Source organism: Stenella coeruleoalba (genome assembly GCF_951394435.1).
Source record: "Stenella coeruleoalba genome assembly, chromosome: 10".
NCBI classification, from domain to species: Eukaryota; Metazoa; Chordata; class Mammalia; order Artiodactyla; family Delphinidae; genus Stenella; species Stenella coeruleoalba.
In genome coordinates this window covers 38,270,524-38,290,517 of record NC_137156.1, presented here as the reverse complement: position 1 = coordinate 38,290,517, position 19,994 = coordinate 38,270,524, and the positions used below count along the sequence as shown (strand labels likewise).

The 19,994-nt window shown below is 39.1% G+C and overlaps 1 protein-coding gene across 1 annotated transcript in view; it reads left to right on the top strand.

The window, feature by feature from the left end:
• Positions 1–19,994, top strand: part of CMTR1 (cap methyltransferase 1) — a 57,909-nt gene that overhangs the window by 26,849 nt on the left and 11,066 nt on the right. The window contains 4 exon segments of the mRNA XM_079934926.1: positions 261–379; positions 2,407–2,503; positions 2,826–2,958; positions 3,643–3,822. Of these exon segments, the coding sequence (XP_079791052.1) occupies positions 261–379; positions 2,407–2,503; positions 2,826–2,958; positions 3,643–3,822 (529 nt within the window).

The window sequence follows — 19,994 nt, the reverse complement described above, 5'->3', positions numbered from 1 at the left end:
TGTTTCAGTTGATGACTCTTGGCTGGTCAGCTCCTTCTGAACTCTGCTTTATTATAGCAGGGCACTGTTTTTGCCTCCTGTCCATCACTGCAAGGCAGCCTTGTATGATGGGTCCTTCAGTGAGTTGCTCCTCACAGGGGCTTTTCTCCTGGGCCTCGAGGTACACCTGGTACCTGTGTTCACAGCCCCAGAGAGCTTGTGTCCCAGCTCCAGGGATGCACAGGGCATATGAGCTAAATGTGAATCTTGTGTCTTGTCAGGTGAGGGTGGGATCGATGGAGATGGAGACATCACCCGCCCAGAGAACATCACTGCTTTTCGGAATTTTGTCCTGGATAACACAGATCGCAAGGGTGTCCACTTTCTGATGGCTGATGGGGTAGGTGACCTGCTCTTCATAGGGTGATGCTTCAGGGACTTATCATGTTAGAGGCTTGAAAATTGGTTTTGTTTGTTTTGATTTGGTCCTTTAGCTGCCCTGGAAGGGCAGATAGTAGGGATGTGTGATGTATGTTTTTATTCTTTTCGTGCATCTTTTCAGTGGTAACTTTGTCAAGGCTGTGATGTTGTGGGCATCTTTGCTTGGAGCAAGTGGACCTTCTCAGCTCACTTCTTCAAAGGGCCTTGGCTGGCTATGAGACATGGTGAGAGGAGGGCCATGACTAAGATGAGCTAGGCAGAGCTGACCGGGAAGAACATTCCCATCATTTGTCACCTGGGTGCTGCTCCTGGTAGAGGCTGTCTACACATGGCCGCTCCTAAGCCTCTGGATGGGCTAATAGGTGACCGTATAACCGAAGGCAGCAGCTCAAAGGAGTCCTCCGGGACTCCACAGGAGGCTCGGTCAATCACTGGGCTACAGTGAATATTCACGTCGCCTGTTTCTTGGGCAGGTATTTGATGTATAGAGGCAAGTCCCCTGCAGCTTTCTCACCTAGTAATCTGATGCTGCAGGTAGTCTTTTCTGGAATGAGCCACAAATTAGTGTAGAGGAGGGTCAGAGAAGTCACAGTTGCACCAGGGTCACATGGCCAGAGTTGAGAAGAGCCTCTGGAGCCCCTTGGGTAGCCTTTCAAGCAGTAGCCCTGTGGAGAGGTGAAGAAATGTTTAGGATATCAGCACAGGATCTGAACATGCACCTCGCTCACCAAAGCTTTGTGCACAGCAGGCGACAACAGATAGACAGGCTTGGGTGGAGGGGAGGGAGGGGCTGCTTCACCTGTGCTTGAGGGATCTGATAGTGCTTGGGAGGCAGGCAGCCTTGCAGTTTGTCAGCCAGAGTGGCAAACTCAAGGATTGTCCTTCTGGCTTAGGCAGCTTAGACTGGTGACCTGTGTGGCTGATTTATTTGTTTGTCTGTTTCCCCTATAAACAGACATGCATTTTAAGAAGCATCTGTAAATCTGGAAGACGTTGCTAAACATTTTTGATTCTGGAGACCTGGCCAGGCTGGGCCCAGCTTAATGGAGGCCAGCCTCTTTACTTTTCTTAATTATTGTGATGAAAAACACATAATGCAAAATTTACCATTGCAACCGTTTTTAAGTTTACAGTTCAGTAGTGTTAAGTATATTCACACTATTGTGAGACAGATCTCCAAAACTTTTTCATTTTGCAAAATTGAAACTCTGTACCCATTAAACAACAACTCCCCTCTCTTCCTATCACAGCCCCTGGCCTCCTTCACTTCTGTGTGAGCATGGCTGTCTGCTCCCTGCTGGGATCTCACAGAGAGGGAGACCACTCCAAGAATAGCAGTGTACATTCTTTGAACAAACACCCTGGCCAGAGACACTGCCAGCTGGAGGGAGAGGCTTCATGGTCTTGGGACAGGAAAGGGGGTTTTGTGAATAAATCCTTGGTCTGCAGAGAAAGAGATTACTGTGACTGTCAGAGTTATGCTAACTTTTCTCCTGTCACCAGATTGGGGCCTGTTCGGTGGTCAGCCCACAACTGAGCAAACCCATTTGCAGAGTTTCAGGCCACATGTACTCCCTGGATCTCACTGGATTCACCAGGGCATTTAGTTTCCTATCTTGTAGTTGGCCTGTGACTAGCGTATTTTGACTCTGTTCTGCCATACTCTTCCCTTGGATTCCCACGTGAGTTTTAAAATTTTCTGGACCATCTCCTTGGAGGAGCAGACTTGGTTCCATCCCCGGGAGTGATAGAGCAGGAAAACAGCACTGGCTCAGTAGTCAGGCCTGGGTCCCAGGTGCTGTCTTCACCACAGTGAGCCATGTGACCACGCCGAAGAATCTAAACACCGAGCTGTATCTTTATCGGTCAGATGGTGGAGATCAATGAAAACACTTCAAGAAATCTCACAGAAGATGAGGTAGGGGGTACTCTTTTCAGTCCTCATCACTTCTGTTTTCTACCCTGATCCTTGTGCTCTCATTTCAGGGTTTCTCAGTGGAGGGACAGGAGAACCTGCAGGAGATCCTCAGCAAACAGCTGCTGCTCTGTCAGTTCCTCATGGCGCTGTCCGTTGTCCGGACAGGTGACACTGCCTCTGCTGTCTCCCCACCCGGACCCACCTCTTAGAGGCCCTGTTGGACAAGAGCATGTATAGGGGTTGACTTGGAAGTTAAAAAACAATCTGCTTATATTAGGTGACAGGTGGCTGAATGAGGAATTTAGGGGAAAAAGTGCCATAGAATCCCCAAAGTCCCCTCTAAAACTGAGTCTTTCCCTTATATTGCCTGTGACTTTAATGGACCCAGCTGCTGGGTCCCTGACTTCGTCATACTCCCTGAGACTGCCTTACCCACCTTGTGGAATGGAAGCTGCTGACTGCTACTGGTGTTTTCTCTCTCATCTAGGAGGCCACTTCATCTGTAAAACCTTTGACCTCTTCACACCTTTCAGTGTGGGGCTCATCTACCTGCTGTACTGCTGCTTTGAACGAGTATGTCTCTTTAAGCCGATCACCAGCCGTCCTGCCAACTCAGAGAGGTGAGACTTTCCTGTCCATTTTAATCAGACTAGTTGGCTAAATGTCAGAACAGCAAATCCTGGTGCATCTCTGGCATGACCACTCAAGCTACATTAAAAACCTTGACTTAAAAAAAGTGATTGGAGCCAAGAGGAGTCAGGATTTGGATTTTAATGGTTCTTCAATGTACCCGTCAGCCTCTGCCTCCTTTTCCACAAACCTTATTCACCACACTTACGTGGGCAACCCTTGGCTTGGCCCGGGAGGGAGAAGGAGACCAATAGAACGGTCACCTGGAGGGACTAAGTGGGCCACTAGCCAGAGTCACTGTTGGTGTCCCAGGTGGGACACAGTGTCCATACACGATGTGAGAGAAGATGTGGCCAATCCGAATTTCTAAGTGGCTTGTTAAAAACACAGATTTCTGGGCCCTGTCCCTGGAGAGTCTGATTGTCTTTAACTTAACAGACTTCCCAGGTGACGATGATGCAGCCAACCTGGCACAGGGCAGTTGGGAACCACAGCCATAGAGAGTAGAAATACAGCCCAACATAAAAAGAAAGGATTTGAGGTGAACTTTGCAACACACAGACTGTGCTGTTCTTTGTGCATAGACAAGAGCTTCACGACTCAGCAAGGGGATTGGGGAAGGGAAAAGTGAGGGAAGCCCTTGCTCAGTGGAGTGACAGGGTATCTCCTGCCAGGTATGTGGTGTGCAAGGGCCTGAAGGTGGGCATCGATGACGTGCGGGATTACCTCTTCTCAGTCAATATTAAACTCAACCAGCTGCGGAACACCGATTCCGACGTCAACCTTGTGGTCCCCTTGGAGGTGATCAAGGGAGACCATGAATTTACTGACTACGTGATACGGTCCAATGAAAGGTAAGCAAACCAATGTGTTTTTTTTTCTTTGTTTCTTCTTTTTTTGCTGGCACCACTGGGCTATCAGGAAAGACCAGAGAATGAAGGACTGAATGACCAGCTCTTTGTATCACTTTGTTAATTTTGAAAAATTGGTAACTGGGATTGGTCTGCTTATTCCAGGGCTCCCTGGGACTTTGGGTACCTTGAGGACTTTCATCCTGCTCCCATGCCCTGCCACAAGGGTGGCCAGTGGGAGCCTGGCTGGCATACCCCTGCCCATGGGAGCCTGAGTATGATAGTGAAAGCTGACAGAGAGCAGACTTGTTCTGTGTCCTCAGAGGAAGGAGTAATTTCCCTTTAATTGCTTCCATTTGTAAAATGCCATCATAGTTTGTTGCCCTGTGAAGTCCCCTGGTTGGAAGCAAGAGACGGCTGGAAAGCAAGTATATAACATGCTTTGGAAATTTCTGTTACCAAAGCTTTTGCCAGTCCATGAGTTCCCCAAATAGGCCATGTGAATGCTGGTTTTTGTTTTTTTTTTAACCTTCATTAATTGTTTTCCCCCTTCCCCGTTAGTGGTGATAATTTAAAGTTGTGACAGTTGGCTCAGTTTGCTAAGTGGGCAAGCCTTATTGAACAGTTTTCTAGATAGGCTGGAGAGTTGTATAGTGGCAATGAATCAATAGAAGTGCTTTCTTAGGGGAGCCAAACAGGTGTTGTAAAGGTCATTTCTAAGAGTACAATCCCAAGTCTCCCAGAGAAGTTCCTTCCATGTCCTGGCTATTGTAAATAGAGCTGCAGTGAACATTGTGGTACATGATTCTTTTTGAATTATGGTTTTCTCAGGGTATATGCCCAGTAGGGGGATTGCTGGGTCATATGATAGTTCTATTTTTAGTTTTTAAAGGAACCTCCATACTGTTCTCCATAGTGGCTGTATCAATTTACATTCCCACCAACAGTGCAAGAGGGTTCCCTTTTCTCCACACCCTCTCCAGCTTTTATTGTTTGTAGATTTTTTGATTATGGACATTCTGACTGGTGTGAGGTGATACCTCATCGTAGTTTTGATTTGCATTTCTCTAATGATTAGTGATGTTGAGCATTCTTTCATGTGTTTGTTGGCAATCTGTATATCTTCTTTGGAGAAACGTCTATTTAGGTCTTCTGCCCATTTTTGGATTGGGTTGTTTGTTTTTTTGATATTGATCTGCATGAGCTGCTTGTAAATTTTGGAGATTAATCCTTTGTCAGTTGCTTCATTTGCAAATATTTTCTCCTGTTCTGAGGGTTGTCTTTTCATCTTGTTTATGGTTTCCTTTGCTGTGCAGAAGCTTTTAAGTTTCATTAGGTCCCATTTGTTTATTTTTTTTCTTATTTCCATTTCTCTAGGGGGTGGGTCAAAAAGGACCTTGCTGTGATTTATGTCATAGAGTGTTCTGCCTATGTTTTCCTCTAAGAGTTTTATAGTGTCTGGCCTTACATTTAGGTCTTTAATCCATTTTGAGTTTATTTTTGTGTATGGTGTTAGAGAATGTTCTAATTTCATTCTTTTACATGTAGCTGTCCAGTTTTCCCAGCACCACTTATTGAAGAGGCTGTCTTTTGTCCATTGTATGTTCTTGCCTCCCTTATCAAAAATAAGGTGACCATATGTGCGTGGGTTTATCTCTGGGCTTTCTAGCCTGTTCCATTGATCTATATTTCTGTTTTTGTGCCAGTACCATACTGTCTTTTTTTTGTTTGTTTTTTAAATTTGTTTTTGGCTGTGTTGGGTCTTCGTTGCTACGCACAGGCTTTCTCTGGTTTCAGCAAGCGGGAGCTACTCTTCATTGCCGTGCGCGGGCTTCTCATTGCGGTGGCTTCTCTTGTTGTGGAGCACGGGCTCTAGGCACGCGGGCTTCAGTAGTTGCAGCACGTGGGCTCAGTACTTGTGGCTGTGGCCTCTAGAGCACAGGCTCAGTAGTTGTGGCGCACAGGCTTAGTTGCTCCGCAGCATGTGGGATCTTCCCGGACCAGGGCTCAAACCTGTGTCCCCTGCATTGGGAGGCAGATTCCTAACCACTGTGCTACGAGGGAAGTCCCATACTGTCTTGATTACTGTAGCTTTGTAGTACAATCTGAAGTCCAGGAGCCTGATTCCTCCAGCTCTGTTTTTCTTTCTCAAGATTGCTTTGGCTATTCGGGGTCTTTTGTGTTTCCATACAAATTGTGAAATTTTTTGTTCTAGTTCTGTGAAAAATGCCATTAGTAGTTTGATAGGGATTGCATTGAATCTGTAGATTGCTTTGGGTAGTATAGTCATTTTCACAATGTTGATTCTTCCAATCCAAGAACATGGTATATCTCTCCACCTGTTTGTATCATCCTTAATTTCTTTCATCAGTGTCTTATAGTTTTCTGCATACAGGTCTTTTGTCTCCTTAGGTAGGTTTATTCCTAGGTATTTTATTCTTTTTGTTGCAGTGGTAAATGGGAGTGTTTCCTTAATTTCTCATTCAGATTTTTCATCATTAATGTATAGGAATACAAGAGATTTCTGTGCATTAATTTTGTATCCTGCTTCTTTACCAAATTCATTGATTAGCTCTAGTAGCCTTCTGGTAGCATCTTTAGGATTCTCTATGTATAGTATCATGTCATCTGCAAACAGTGACAGCTTTACTTCTTCTTTTCCGATTTGGATTCCTTTTATTTCTTTTTCTTCTCCGATTGCTGTGGCTAAATCTTCCAAAACTATGTTGAATAATTGGACTTCTTTTTGTTGAGCCACGCTGGCATCTGATATGGGTGTGTGTGGATGCATGGCAAAACTGGACTTCTCAATGCTCCCAACTGCACAGAGTGTTTAAGCAACCTGTAAATTGATTTGCATCTTTATTAAGTTGTTGGAATTATTTATATATTCTGAATGCAAGTCTGGTGTGTTGTGAATATCTTTCCCCAATCTGTGGTTTGCCTATTCATTTTCTTAATGGTGTCTTTTGATAAGCAGAAGTTAAAAAAATTTTTGAGTCCTTTTTTTTTTTTTTTTTTTTTTTTTGCGGTATGCGGGCCTCTCACTGTTGCGGCCTCTCCTGCTGCGGAGCACAGGCTCCAGACGCGCAGGCTCAGTGGCCATGGCTTACGGGCCTAGCCACTTCGCAGCATGTGGGATCTTCCCGGACCGGGGCACGAACCCGTGTCCCGAACCCATGTCCCCTGCATTGGCAGGCGGACTCTCAACCACTGCGCCACTAGGGAAGCCCTTCCAGAACTTTTTAACCATCCAAAGCAGAAACTCTCTACCTGTGAAACAGTAACTCCCATTCCCCTTATCCCCCATTCCCCTTTCTATCTCTGTGAATTTGCTTATTGCAGGTACCTCATATAAGTGCATTCATACAATAATTGTCGTTTTGTGTCTGGCTATTTCACTTAGCATAATGTTTGCAAGATTGATCATGTTGTAACGTGTCAGGATCTCATTCCTTTTTAAAGGCTAATTAATAATTCATTATATGTACATACCACATTTTGTTTATCCATTCAGCTGATGATGGACATTTGGGTTTTCCCCACATTTTAGCTATTGAGAGTAATACTGCCATGAATATTGGTGTGCAAAGTAACTGTTTGTGTCCCTGCTTTCAGTTTGTCTGGGTATACCTCTGGAAGTGGGATTGCTGCACCATTTTATGTTCTCACCAGCAATGCACCAGGGTTCCAATTTCTTCATATCTTCTCCAACACTTCAGCCATCCTAATGGGTCTGAACTGGTCATTGTAGTTTTGGTTTGCGTTTCCCTAATGAGTAATGATGTTGAGTATGTTTTCATATGCAAATTGGCTGTTTGTATATCTTCTTTGGAGAAATGTCTATTCAAGTCCTTGGCCCATTTTTATTTCTAAAATTTTATTTTTTATTGAAGTATAATTGACTTACGATATCATATTAGTTTTAGGTGTACAACATAGTTATTTGATATTTTTATACATTACAAAATGGTCACTGAAGTCTAGTTACCATCTGTCACCTTAAAAAGTTATTATATTATTTACTATATTCTCTGTGCTGTACATTGCATCTTGTGACTTATTTATTTTATAACTGGAAGTTTGTACCTCTTAATCTCCCTCTCTGATTTCACTCATCCCCCCTCCACTCCCCTCCCTTCTGGCAACCACCAGTTTGTTCTCTGTATCTGTGAGTCTATTTCTGTTCTGTTCTGTTTGTTCATTTTTTTTTAATTCCACATAAGTGAAGTCATACAGTATTTATCTTTCTCTGACTTATTTTACTTAGCATAATACTCTCTAGGTCCATCCATGTTGTTGCAAATGGCAAGATTTCATTCTTTTTTATGGCTGAGTAATATTCCTTTGTGTATATATACCACATCTTCATTCATCTGTTGATGGACACTTAGGTTGCTTCTGTATATTGGCTATTGTAAATAATGCTGCAGTGAACATAGGGGTGCATATATCTTTTTGAATTAGCATTTATGTTTTCTTCAGAAAAATAGCCAGAGTGGAATTGCTAGATCATGTGGTAGTTCTATCTTTAATTTTTTGAGGAGCCTCCATACTGCTTTCCATAGTGGCTGTACCAATTTACATTCCTACCAATAGTGCACGAATGTTCCTTTTTCTCCATATCCTCGCCAACATTTTTTGTTGTCTTTTTGATAACAGCTATTCTGACGGGGAGGTGATATCTCAGTGTGGTTTTGATTTGCATTTTCTTGATGATTAGTGACGATCTTTTCATGTGTCTCTTGTCCATCTGTATGTCTTCCACAGAAAAATGTCTATTCAGATCCTCTGCCCATTTTTTAATCAGGTGTTTTTTTTTTTAAATTGAAGTATAGTTGATTTACAATGTTGTGTTAGTTTCTAGTGTACAGCAAAGTGATTCAGTTTTATATATATATAAAACGTGTATTATTTTTCAGATTCTTTTCCATTATAGTTTATTATAAGATATTGAATATAGTTCCCTGTGTTATACAGTAGGACCTTGTTGCTTATTTATTTTATATAGTTTATATTTGATAATCCCAAACTCCTAATTTATCTCTTCCCTCTTGGGTAACCATAAATTTGTTTTCAGTGTCTGTGAGTCTGTTTCTGTTAGTCTGTTTTGTAAACAAGTACGTATGCATAATTTTTTTAGATTCCACATATAAGTGATATAGTATGATATTTGTCTTTGTCTTACTTAGTATGATAATCTCTGGGTCCATCCATGTTGCTGCAAATGGCATTGTTCTTTTTTTATAGTTGAGTATATTCCATTATGTATATATATGCACCACATCTTCTTTATCCATTCATCTAGGTGTTTTTTTTTTTTTGATGTTGAGTTGTATGAGTTCTTTGTATATTTTGGATTATAACCCCTTATCAGATATATTGTTTGCAAATATCTCCCTCCCATTGCTGTGCAAAAGCCTTTCAGCTTTTGATGTAGTGCCATTTGTTTATTTTTATTTCCCTTGCCTAAGGAGACATATCAAAAAAAAATTGCTAAGACTGATGTCAAAGAGCATACTACCTGTGTTTTCTTCTGTAAGTTTTATGGTTTCAAGTCTTACTTATATTTAAGTCTTTAATCTATTTTGAGTTTATTTTTGTGTATGGAGTGAGAAAGTAGGCCAGTTTGATTCTTTGGCATGTAGCTATCCAGTTTTCTCAACACTGTTTATTGAAGAGGCTGTTTTTTCCTCATTGTATATTCTTGCCTCCATTGTCATAGATTAATTGACCCTATTTCCCTAGTTTGAAATTAGGGAGTGTTACACCTCCAGCTTTGTTCTTCTTCTGAAGGTTGTTTTGGATATTTGTGGTCTTTTACGGTTTCACACAAATTTTAGAATTATTTGTTCTAGTTCTGTGAAAAATGCCATCGGTATTTTGTTAAGGATTGCATTGACTCTGTAGATTGCCTTGGGTAGTATGGTCATTTTAACAATATTCTTCCAACCCATTGGAATCCATTCTTCCAATCCAATATTCTTCCAGCCAAATGGAAAGTATATCTTTTCATTTGGTTTTGTTATCTTCAGTTTCTTGAATGAATCAATGTCTTATAGTTTTCTGAGTACACATCTTTTTACCTCCTTGGTTAGATTTATTTGTAGGTATTTTATCTTTTCAATGCAGTTGTAAATGGTATTGTTTTCTTAATTTCTCTTTCTGATAGATTGTTGTTAGTATATAGAAATGCAACAGATTTCAGTATATTAATTTTGTATCCTACAACTTTACTGAGTTCATTTATTCTAATAACATTTTGGTGGCATCTGTAGGATTTTCTGTATATAGTATATGTATATGTCATCTGCAAACAGTAACAATTTTACTTCTTCCTGTCCAATTTGGATAACTTTTATTTCTTTTTCTTGTGTGATTGTTGTGGCTAGGACTTCCAATACGATGATGTTGAATAAAAGTGGCGAGAGTGGGCACTCTTGTCTTGTTCCTGATCTTAGAGGAAAGATTTACGGCTTTTCACTGTTGGGTATGATGTCGGCTGTAGGTTTGTCATCTATGGCCTTTATTATGTTGAGATATGTTCTCTCTACCAACTTTGTTGAGAGTTTTTTTCATCATAAATGGATGTTGAGTTTTGTCAAAAACTTTTTCTGTATCTATGGAGATGATCATACGATTTTTATTCAGTTTGCTGATGTGGTGTATTATGTTGATTGATTTGCAGATATTGAACCATCCTTGCACCCCTGGGATAAATTCCATTTGATCATGGTCTTAATCTTTTTTTTTTTTTTTAAGATGTTGGGGCTAGGAGTTTATTAATTAATTAATTTATTTTTGCTGTGTTGGGTCTTTGTTTCTGTGCGAGGGCTTTCTCTAGTTGTGGCAAGCGGGGGCCACTCTTCATCGCGGTGCGTGGGCCTGTCACTATCGTGGCGTCTCTTGTTGCGGAGCACAGGCTCCAGATGCACAGGCTCAGTAGTTGTGGCTCACGGGCCCAGTTGCTCCACGGCATGTGGGATCCTCCCGGACCAGGGCTCGAACCCATGTCCCCTGCATTAGCAGGCAGATTCTCAACCACTGCGCCACCAGGAAAGCCCTGGTCTTAATCTTTTTAAAGTATTGTTGAGTTCAGTTTGCTAATATTTTGTTGAGGATTTTTACATCTGTGTTTATAAGTGATATTTAGCCTGTAATTTTCTTTTTTTGTGGTGTCTTTGGTTTTGGTAGCAGGGTGATGCTGGCCTAGTAGAATGAGTTCAGAAGCATTCCTTTCTCTTCCATTTTTTAGAGTAGTTTGAGAAAGATAGGTATTAACTCTTCTTTAAATGTTTGTTAGAATTCACCTGTGAAGCTGTCTGGTCCTGGACTTTTGTTTGTTGGGAGGTTTTTTGTTTGTTTGTTTTTACTCATTCAGTTTTATCATTGGTAATCACTCTGTTCATATTTTCTATTTCTTCTCTTTTAAAAAATTTTATTGAAGTATAGTTGATTTACAGTGTTGTGTTTAATTTCTGCTCTACAGTAAAGTGACTCAGTTACACATATATATATATTCTTTTTCATATTCTTTTCCACTATGGTTTATCATAGGATATTGAATATATTTCCCTTTGCTATACAGTAGAACCTTGTCGTTTATCCATCCTATATATAATAGTTTGCACCTGCTAATCGCAAACTCCAATCCTTCTCCTTCCCTCCACACTCCCCCCGCACCCCCGGCAACCACAAGTCTGTTCTCTATGTCTGTGAGTCAGTTTTTGTTTCATAGATATGTTCATTTGTGTCATATTTTAGATTCCACATATAAGTAATATCATATGGCATTTGTCTTTCTCTTTCTGACATACTTCACTTAGTATGATAATCTCTAGGTCCATCCGTGTTGCTGCAAATGGCATTATTTCATTCTTTTTAATGGCTGAGTAATATTCCATTTTATATATATATATATATATATATATATATATATATATATACACACACACATCACATTTTCTTTATCCATTCATTCAATGGATTCTATTTCTTCTTAATTCAGTCTTAAGAGATTGTATATTTCTAGGAATTTATCCATTTTTCCTAGGTTGTCAGTATAATTGTAGTAATTTTTAAATTTCCTTTGTATTTCTGTGGTGTTGGTTGTGACTTCTCTTTCATTCTGATTTTATTTATCCGGGCCCTCTCTCGTTTTTTCTTGATGAATTTGGCTAAAAGTTTATGAATTTTGTTTATCTTTTCAAAGAACCAGCTTTTAGTTTCATTGATCTTTTCCGTTGTTTTCTTCCGCCTCTATTTCATTTCTTTCTGCTCTGATCTTTCTTTCCTTCTACTAACTTTGGGTTTTGTTTCTTCTTCTTTCTCTAGTTCATAAAGGACATGTACAGTTAGATTGTTTGATATTTTTCTTATTTCCTGAGGTAGGCTTGTATTGCTATAAATTTCCCCTTTAGAACTGCTTTTGCTGTGTCCCATAGGTTTTTGGATCATTGTGTTTCCATTTTCATTTGACTTTAGGTACTTTTTTATTTCCTCTTTGATTTCTTCAGTGACCCATTAGTTGTTTAGTAGCATACTGTTTAGCCTCCACATGTTTGTTTTTTGCAGTTTTTTTCTTGTAGTTGATTTCCAGTTTCATACCTTGTGGTTGGAAACAATGCTTGGTATGATTTCAGTCTTTATAAATTTATTGAGACTTGGTTTGTGGCCTAGCATGTGATCCATCCTGAGAATGTTTCACCTGTACTTGAAAATAATGTGTATTCTACTGCTTTTGGATGGAATGTTCTATGTATATATCTTGAGTCAATCTGGTCTAATGTGTTATATAAGGCCAATGTTTCCTTATTGATTTTCTTTCTGGATGATCTGTCCATTGATGTTAAGTGGGGTGCTAAAATCCCCTACTGCTGTTGTGTTACTGTCAATATCTCCCTTTATGTTTGTTAATATTTGCTGTATGTATTTAGGTGCTCCTATGTTGTATGCATATATATTTACAATTGTTATATCTTCTTGTTGGATTGATCCCTTTATCACTGTATAATGTTCTTCTCTGTCTCTTGTTACAGTTTTTGTTTTAGAGTCTATTTTGTCTGATATGGGTATAGCTACCCCAGCTTTCTTTTAGTTTCCATTTGCATGGAGTATCTTTTCCATCCCCTCACGTTCAGTCTCTGTGTGTCTTTAGATCTGAAGTGAGTCTTACAGGAAGCATATATGTGGGTCTTGTTTTTTTATCCATTCAGCCACTGCATGTCTTTTGATTGGAGCATTTAGTTCATTTGCATTTAAAGTAATTATTGATAGGTATGTACTTATTGCCATTTTGTTCACTGTTTTCTGGTTGTTTTTGTAGTTCTTTTCCTTTTGAAAAAGAAAGGTTCCTTTCTTTTTCTTTTGCTCTCTTACCTTGTGATTTGATGACTGTCTTTAGTGTTATGTTTGGATTCCTTTCTCATTTGTGTGTGTATTTATAAAAGGTTTTGGTTTGTGGTTACTGTGAAGTTAATACATAACAATCTATATATATATATACGTGATTATTAAGTTGACGAGCTCTTACATTTGAATGCGTTCTAAAAACCTTGCATTTGTACTTCCCTCTTCCCCCTCCCACGTTTAACATTTTTGACATCATATTTTATGTACTTATGTCTGTGTGTCCCTTAACTACTTATTGTGGATATAAATTATTTTACTATTTTTGACTTTAACCCTTCCTAATAGCTTTATAAGTGGCTGATTTGCTAACTTTACTGTATATCTGCCTTTATCAATGGAATTTTTCCTTTTTAATTTTCGTATTTATAGTTGTGGCCTTTTCTGCTTTGAGAAGTCCCTTTAAACATTTATTGTAAAGCTAGTTTAGTGTTGCTAAACTCTCTCAGCTTTTGCTTGTTTATAAAAATCTTTATCTCTCCTTCAAATCTGAATGACGTTCTTGGAAGGTAGAGTATTCTCGGTTGTAGATTTTTTTTCCCCTTTCATCACTTTGAATATATTATGCCACTCCCTTCTGGTCTGCAAATTTTCTGTTGAAAAGTCAGCTGACAGTCTTACGGGAGTTCCCATGTATGTAACTAGTTGTCCTTCTCTTGCAGCTTTTAAGATTCTGTCTTTATCTTTTAATTTTTGCCATTTTAATTATAGTGTGTCTTGGTGTTGACCTCTTTGGATTCATCTTGTTTGGGACTCTCTGTGTTGCCTGGACTTCTGTGTTTCCTGGATGTCTGTTTTCTTTCCTAGGTTAGGGAAGTTTTCAGCTATTTTCTCCTCAAATAAGTTCTCTGCCCCCATTTCTCTCTTTTTTCCTTCTGGGACCTCCATAATGCAAATGTTAGTATGACTGATGTTGCCCCAGAGTTCTCTTAAACTGTCCTCATTTTTTAAAATTCGTTTTTCAGCTTAGGTGATTTATACTATTCTGTCTTCCAGTTCACTTATCTGTTTCTCTGTATCATCTAATACACTGCTGATTCCTTCTAGTGTGTTTTTTATTTACGTTATTATATTCTTCAGCTCCGTTTGATTCTTCTTTATATTTTTTAACTCTTTGTTAAACTTCTTACTGTGTTCATCCATTCACCGAGTTCATTAAGCTTCCTTATGGTTATTACCTTGAACCCTTGATTGGGTAGATTGCTTATCTCCACCTCGCTTAATTCTTCTGGGGTTTTGTCTTATGTCTTCACTTGGGATATATTCCTCATTTTGCCTGATTCTCTGTTTACTTCTATGTATTAGGTAGGTTGGTTACGTTTCCCAACCTTGGAGAAGTGGACTTATATAAGAGATGTCGTATGGGCCCAGCAACACACTCCCCTCTGGTTACCAGAGGTATGGGCTCTAGGGCTATGGGCTGCATGGGCCCTTCAGTTGTGGCAGGGTTGATTATTGTGGGTGTGCTGTTAGGTGGGGCTGGCCCCTGACCCAGTTGGCTGCCAGGCCCTACCTTGTGTGGTAGTTACCAGCTCGCTAGTGGGTGGGGCTGGGTCCCATTGTGGCTGACTGCCTGTCCCAGGAGGGTCCTGGGGCTGGTGCTCACACTCTGGTGGGTGGGGCCTGATCCTGGGGTGGTGGCTGTGGGGCCCTGGGGGACCAGGGGCTGGTGCTGGCTGCTTGTGGATGGGGCTGAGTCCTAGGGCAGCTGTCAGAAGGGGCTGGGGGGGTCTCAGGACTGGTGCTAGCCCATTGGTGGGTGGGCAAGCCCCCAGCACTAATAGGTAGAGGGAGGACACCAAAATGGCACTTGCACACACCACTGTCCTCATGGTAGAATAAGCTCCCCCAAAATGGCTGTTGCCAGCATCTGTGTCCCCAAGAGGAGTCCCAGTGGCCTCCTGTCTCTCTGGGAGACTCTCCAAGATCACCAAGTGGGTCTCACGCAGCCTCCTTTACAATTACTGCCTGAGTGCTGGGACTTGGGAGTATGTGAGAATTTTCATGTGCCCTTTAAGAGTGGAGTCTCTGTCTCCTACAGCCCTCCAGCTCTCTTGTAAGTAAGCCCCTCTGGCCTTCAAAGCCAGACATTATGGGGCTCATCTTCCTGGTGCAAAGCCCCTGGGCTGGGGAATCCAATCCAGGGCTCAGATGCCTCAGTCCTTGGGGAGAACCTGGGCAGTTGTGATTATCCTTCCATTTGTGAGTTACCTACCCAGGGGTGTGGGTCTTGACTATACCACATCTCCACCCCTCCTACCCATCTCATTGTGGTTTCTTCTTTATAGCTAGAAAATCTCTTCTGGTAGTCTTCAGGTTGTTCTTATAGCCAGTTGCTCTCTAAATAATTGTAATTTTGGTGTCCCATGTGAAGAGGTGAGCTCAGGGTCTTCCTACTCTGCCATCGTGGCCACACCTCCCTTTGCCCATTTTTTTTTCTTTTTTTATAAATTTATTGTATTTATTTATTTTTGGCTGCGTTGGGTCTTCGTTGCTGTGTGGGCTTTCTCTAGCTGCGGTGAGCGGGGGCTACTCTTCATTGTGGTGCATGGGCTTCTCATTGTAGTGGCTTCTCTTGTTGTAGAGCACAGGCTCTAGGCGTGCGGGCTTCAGTAGTTGAGGCATGTGGTCTCAGTAGTTGTGGTGCACAGGCTTAGTTGCTTTGTGGGATGTGGGATCTTCACAGGCCAGGGATCGAACCCGTGTCCCCTGCATTGGCAGGCGGATTCTTAACCACTGCGCCACCAGGGAAGCCCTGCCCATTTTTAAATTGGTTTGTTTGATTTTTGTTGTTGTGTTATAGGAGTTCTTTATACATTCTGGGTATTAATCTGTTAATCAGATATATGATTTGAAAATATTTTTTTGCATTCTGTGGGTTTTTTATTATATTGATTGTGTCCTTTGATGCACAGAAGTTTTAAATTTTGATGTAGTCCATTTTATCTGTTTTTTTCTTTTATTGCCTATGCTTCAAGTCCATTCCTAAATCCAGTGTCATGAAGCTTTTCCCTGTGTTTTCTTCTGAGAGTTTCATAGTTTTAGCTCTTATGTTTAGGTCTTTGATCCATTTTGAATTGATTTTTATAGATGGTGTAAAGTGAGAGTCTAACTTTATTCTTTTGCATGTGGATATCCAGTTTTCCCAGCACCATTTGTTGAAAAGACTATCCATTCCCCATGGAATGCCTTGGCACTCTTGTTGAAAATCATTTGATCATATATGTGAGGGTTTATTTCTGAGCTCTCTATTCTGTTCCATTGGTCTTGATACCAGTACCACACTGTTTTACTGCAGTGTCATAGTAAGTTTTTTTGAATTCAGGGTATATGAGGTCCCCAGCTTTGTTCTTCATTTGCAGTATTGTTTTGGCTATTTGGGGTCCTCTGAGTTTCCATATGATTTCTAGGATGGATTTTTCTATTTCTGCAGAAACTGCCATTGGGATTTTGATAGGGATTGTACTGAATCTGTAGATTGCTTCGGGTAGTATTGTCATGTTAACAATATTAAGTCTTCCAATCCATGAACACAGCATGCCCTTCCATTTATTTATGTCTCTTTTCATTTTGTTCAGCAGTGTTATGTAGCTTTCAGTGTACGTCTTTCACTTCCTTGATTTAATTTATTCCTCAGTATTTTATTGTTTTTGATGCTATTGTAGATAGAGTTGATGATTTCATTTTCAGATTGTTCATTGTTAGTGTATAGAGATGTGACTGATTTTTGTCTGTTGATTTTGTATCCTGCAAGTTAGCTGAAACTTGATTATTATAACAGTTTATTGTGGAACCTTCAGGGTTTTTTGCATAAAAGGTCTGTCATCTGCGAACTGAGATAATTTTACTTCTTCCTTTTCAATTCAGTTGCCTAGAAGTTTTAAATTTTGCTGCTGAAATCCAGTTTATCAGTTTTTTCTTTTTGTTGGTGATTTTTGTTTTCTCTAAAAATTTTTCATGTATACTAAAAACATGAAAATATTCTCCAGCGTTCATCTAGAAATTTTATAGTTTTAGCTTATATGTTTAGGTCCATAATCCATCTGAAATTAATCTTTGTATATGGTATGATGTAGTGGTCAAAGTTCTTTTTTTCCTTATAAATATCCAGTTCTAGCACCATTTGTTGAAAATACTTTTCCTTTTCCCATTTAATTGCTTTGGCACCCTTGTTGAAAATTATTTGACTGTATATGTGTGATTTTATCCAGGGCACTCTGTTTTGTTTCCATTAATCTGTTTTTCTGTCCTTTGTTATGTTTTCTTGATGACTATACCTTGAAAAAAGTCATCTTGAGATCAGATAGTATATGTTCTCAATCTTTGTTCTTCTTTTTCAAGATTGTATTAGCTAGTCCAGGTGTTTTTTTTGTTTTGTTTTTCATTTCCATATAAATTTTAGGATCAGCTTTTCAATTTCTACAGTAGGCCTGCTGGATTTTTGATGGAGATTACATTAAATTTATAGGTCAATTTGGGGAAAAATTGACATCTTAACAATATTGAATCTCCCTATAAATGAACCAAAAAATAACCATTTATTTAGGTTCTTTAATGTTTCTCAGCAGTTTTATAGTTTTCAGTATAGAGGTGTTATACATCTTTTGTTAAATTTATTTCTAAGAATTTTATGGGTTTGGATGCTATTGTAAATTGTGTTTTAAAAATTTCCTTTTCTAATTGTTCATTGCCAGTATATGGAAATACAATTGATTTTTGTATATTGACTACGTATTTTGTGTGAATGCTTAATTTACTTATTAGTTCTAGTAGTTCGGTAGATTCATTAAGATTTTTTACATATATAACCATGTCTTCTGCAAATAAATAATTGTATGCTTTCCTTTCCAATTTATATGCCTTTTAATGTCCATTGACAGATGACTAAATATATATATTCCTTTATATATATATATTTAAAGGAATTAAAAAGGGATTAATAAAGGGAAATTTATAGCATTTAAATATATAGATATTTAAACAAGACAAAAACTTCAAAAGATTACAGATTTATAGATTAACACCCCTCATGAACATAGACATAAAAATCCTTAATAAAATGTTAGTAAATCAAATTTAGCAATATATATGTGATACTCGTGACCAACTGGAGTTTATCTAAAAATGCAAGATCTGTATACCTTTTGAAAATCATTCATTGTACCTCACTGTATTAAAGGAATAAAGAAGAAAAATAATATAATAATTTTTATAGATACAGAAAGACTATTTGACAAAATTAAACATCCATTCATGATTAAAAACTCTCAGCAAACTAGGAATAAAAGAAAACTTTGTCAGTCTGGTAAAGGACATCTACAAAAAACCTACCTACAGCTGACATCATACTTAATGGTTAAATACTTTATACTTAAAATCAAGAATAAGGCAAAGATGTCTGTTTTCACCCTTCAATTCAATATTATACTGGAGGAACTAGTCAGTGCAATAAAGAAAAAAACAGAACTACCATATGATCCAGCAATTCTACTTCTGAGTATTTATCCAAAAGAACTGAAATTAGGATCACAAAAAGATATGAGCCCCCCCGTCCCCCCAACCAATGTTCACTGCAGCATTACTCACAATAACCAAGATTTGGAAACAACCTAAATGTCCATTGACAGATGAATGGATAAAGAAAATCTGGTATATACATAAATGGAATTATTTCCCTTAAGCCTAAAGAATTTCTTTTAGAATTACTTTTTTAGTGCAAGTCTGTTGGAGAGTAATTCCTTCAGCTTTTGTCTTTTGAAAATACATTTATTTCTCTTTCGAAGGATATTTTCATTGAATTTAGAATTTGAGGCATTTTTCTTTCAGCACTTTAAAGATATTGTTCCACTATTCTCTGCCTTTCTTGTTCTTGATGAGAAGTCAGCCATTATTCTTATCATTGTTTCTCTGTATGTCATGTGTCCTTTTTTCTCTGACTGCTTTCTAGATTTTCCCTTTATATTTTGTCAGTTAATCTATGACAAAGCAAGAATATACAAGAATATACAATGGAGAAAAGACAGTCTTTTCAATAAGTGGTGCTGGGGAAACTGGTCAGCTACATGTAAGAGAATGAAATTAGAACATTTTCTCACACTATGTACAAAATTAAACTCAAAATGGATGAAAGACCCATGTAAGACCAGAAACCATAAAACTAGAAGAAAACAAGGGCAGAACACTCTTTGACATAAAGTATAGAAATTTGGGGGAGGATCAGGTCCTAAGGCAAAGGAAACAAAAATAAAGAAATTCCACCTAATTAAACTTAAAAGCTTTTGCACAGCAAAGGAAACCAACAAAATGAAAAGACAACCTACCGAATGGGAGAAAATATTTGCAAACGATGTGACTGATAAAAGGTTAATATCCAAAATATGGAAACAGTTCATATAATTCAAATATCAATAAAAACAAACCATCCAATTAAAAAAATGGGCAGAAGACCTGAATAGATATTTTCCCAAGGAAGACATACAGATGGCCAACAGGCATATGAAAAGGTGCTCAGTATCACTAATCAGAGAAATGCAAATCAAATGAGATCACCTTGCATTTGTCAGAATGGCCATCATTAAACAACAAATGTTGGTGAGGATGCGGAGAAAAGGAAACCCTACTACACTGTTGGCGAGAATGTAAATTGGTGCAGCTACTGTGGAAAACAGTGTGGAGGTTCCTCAAAAAAACTGATCCAGCATGTGATCCAGCAATTCCACTCCTGGGTATTTATACGGAGAAAACAAACACGAATTTGAAAAGATTGC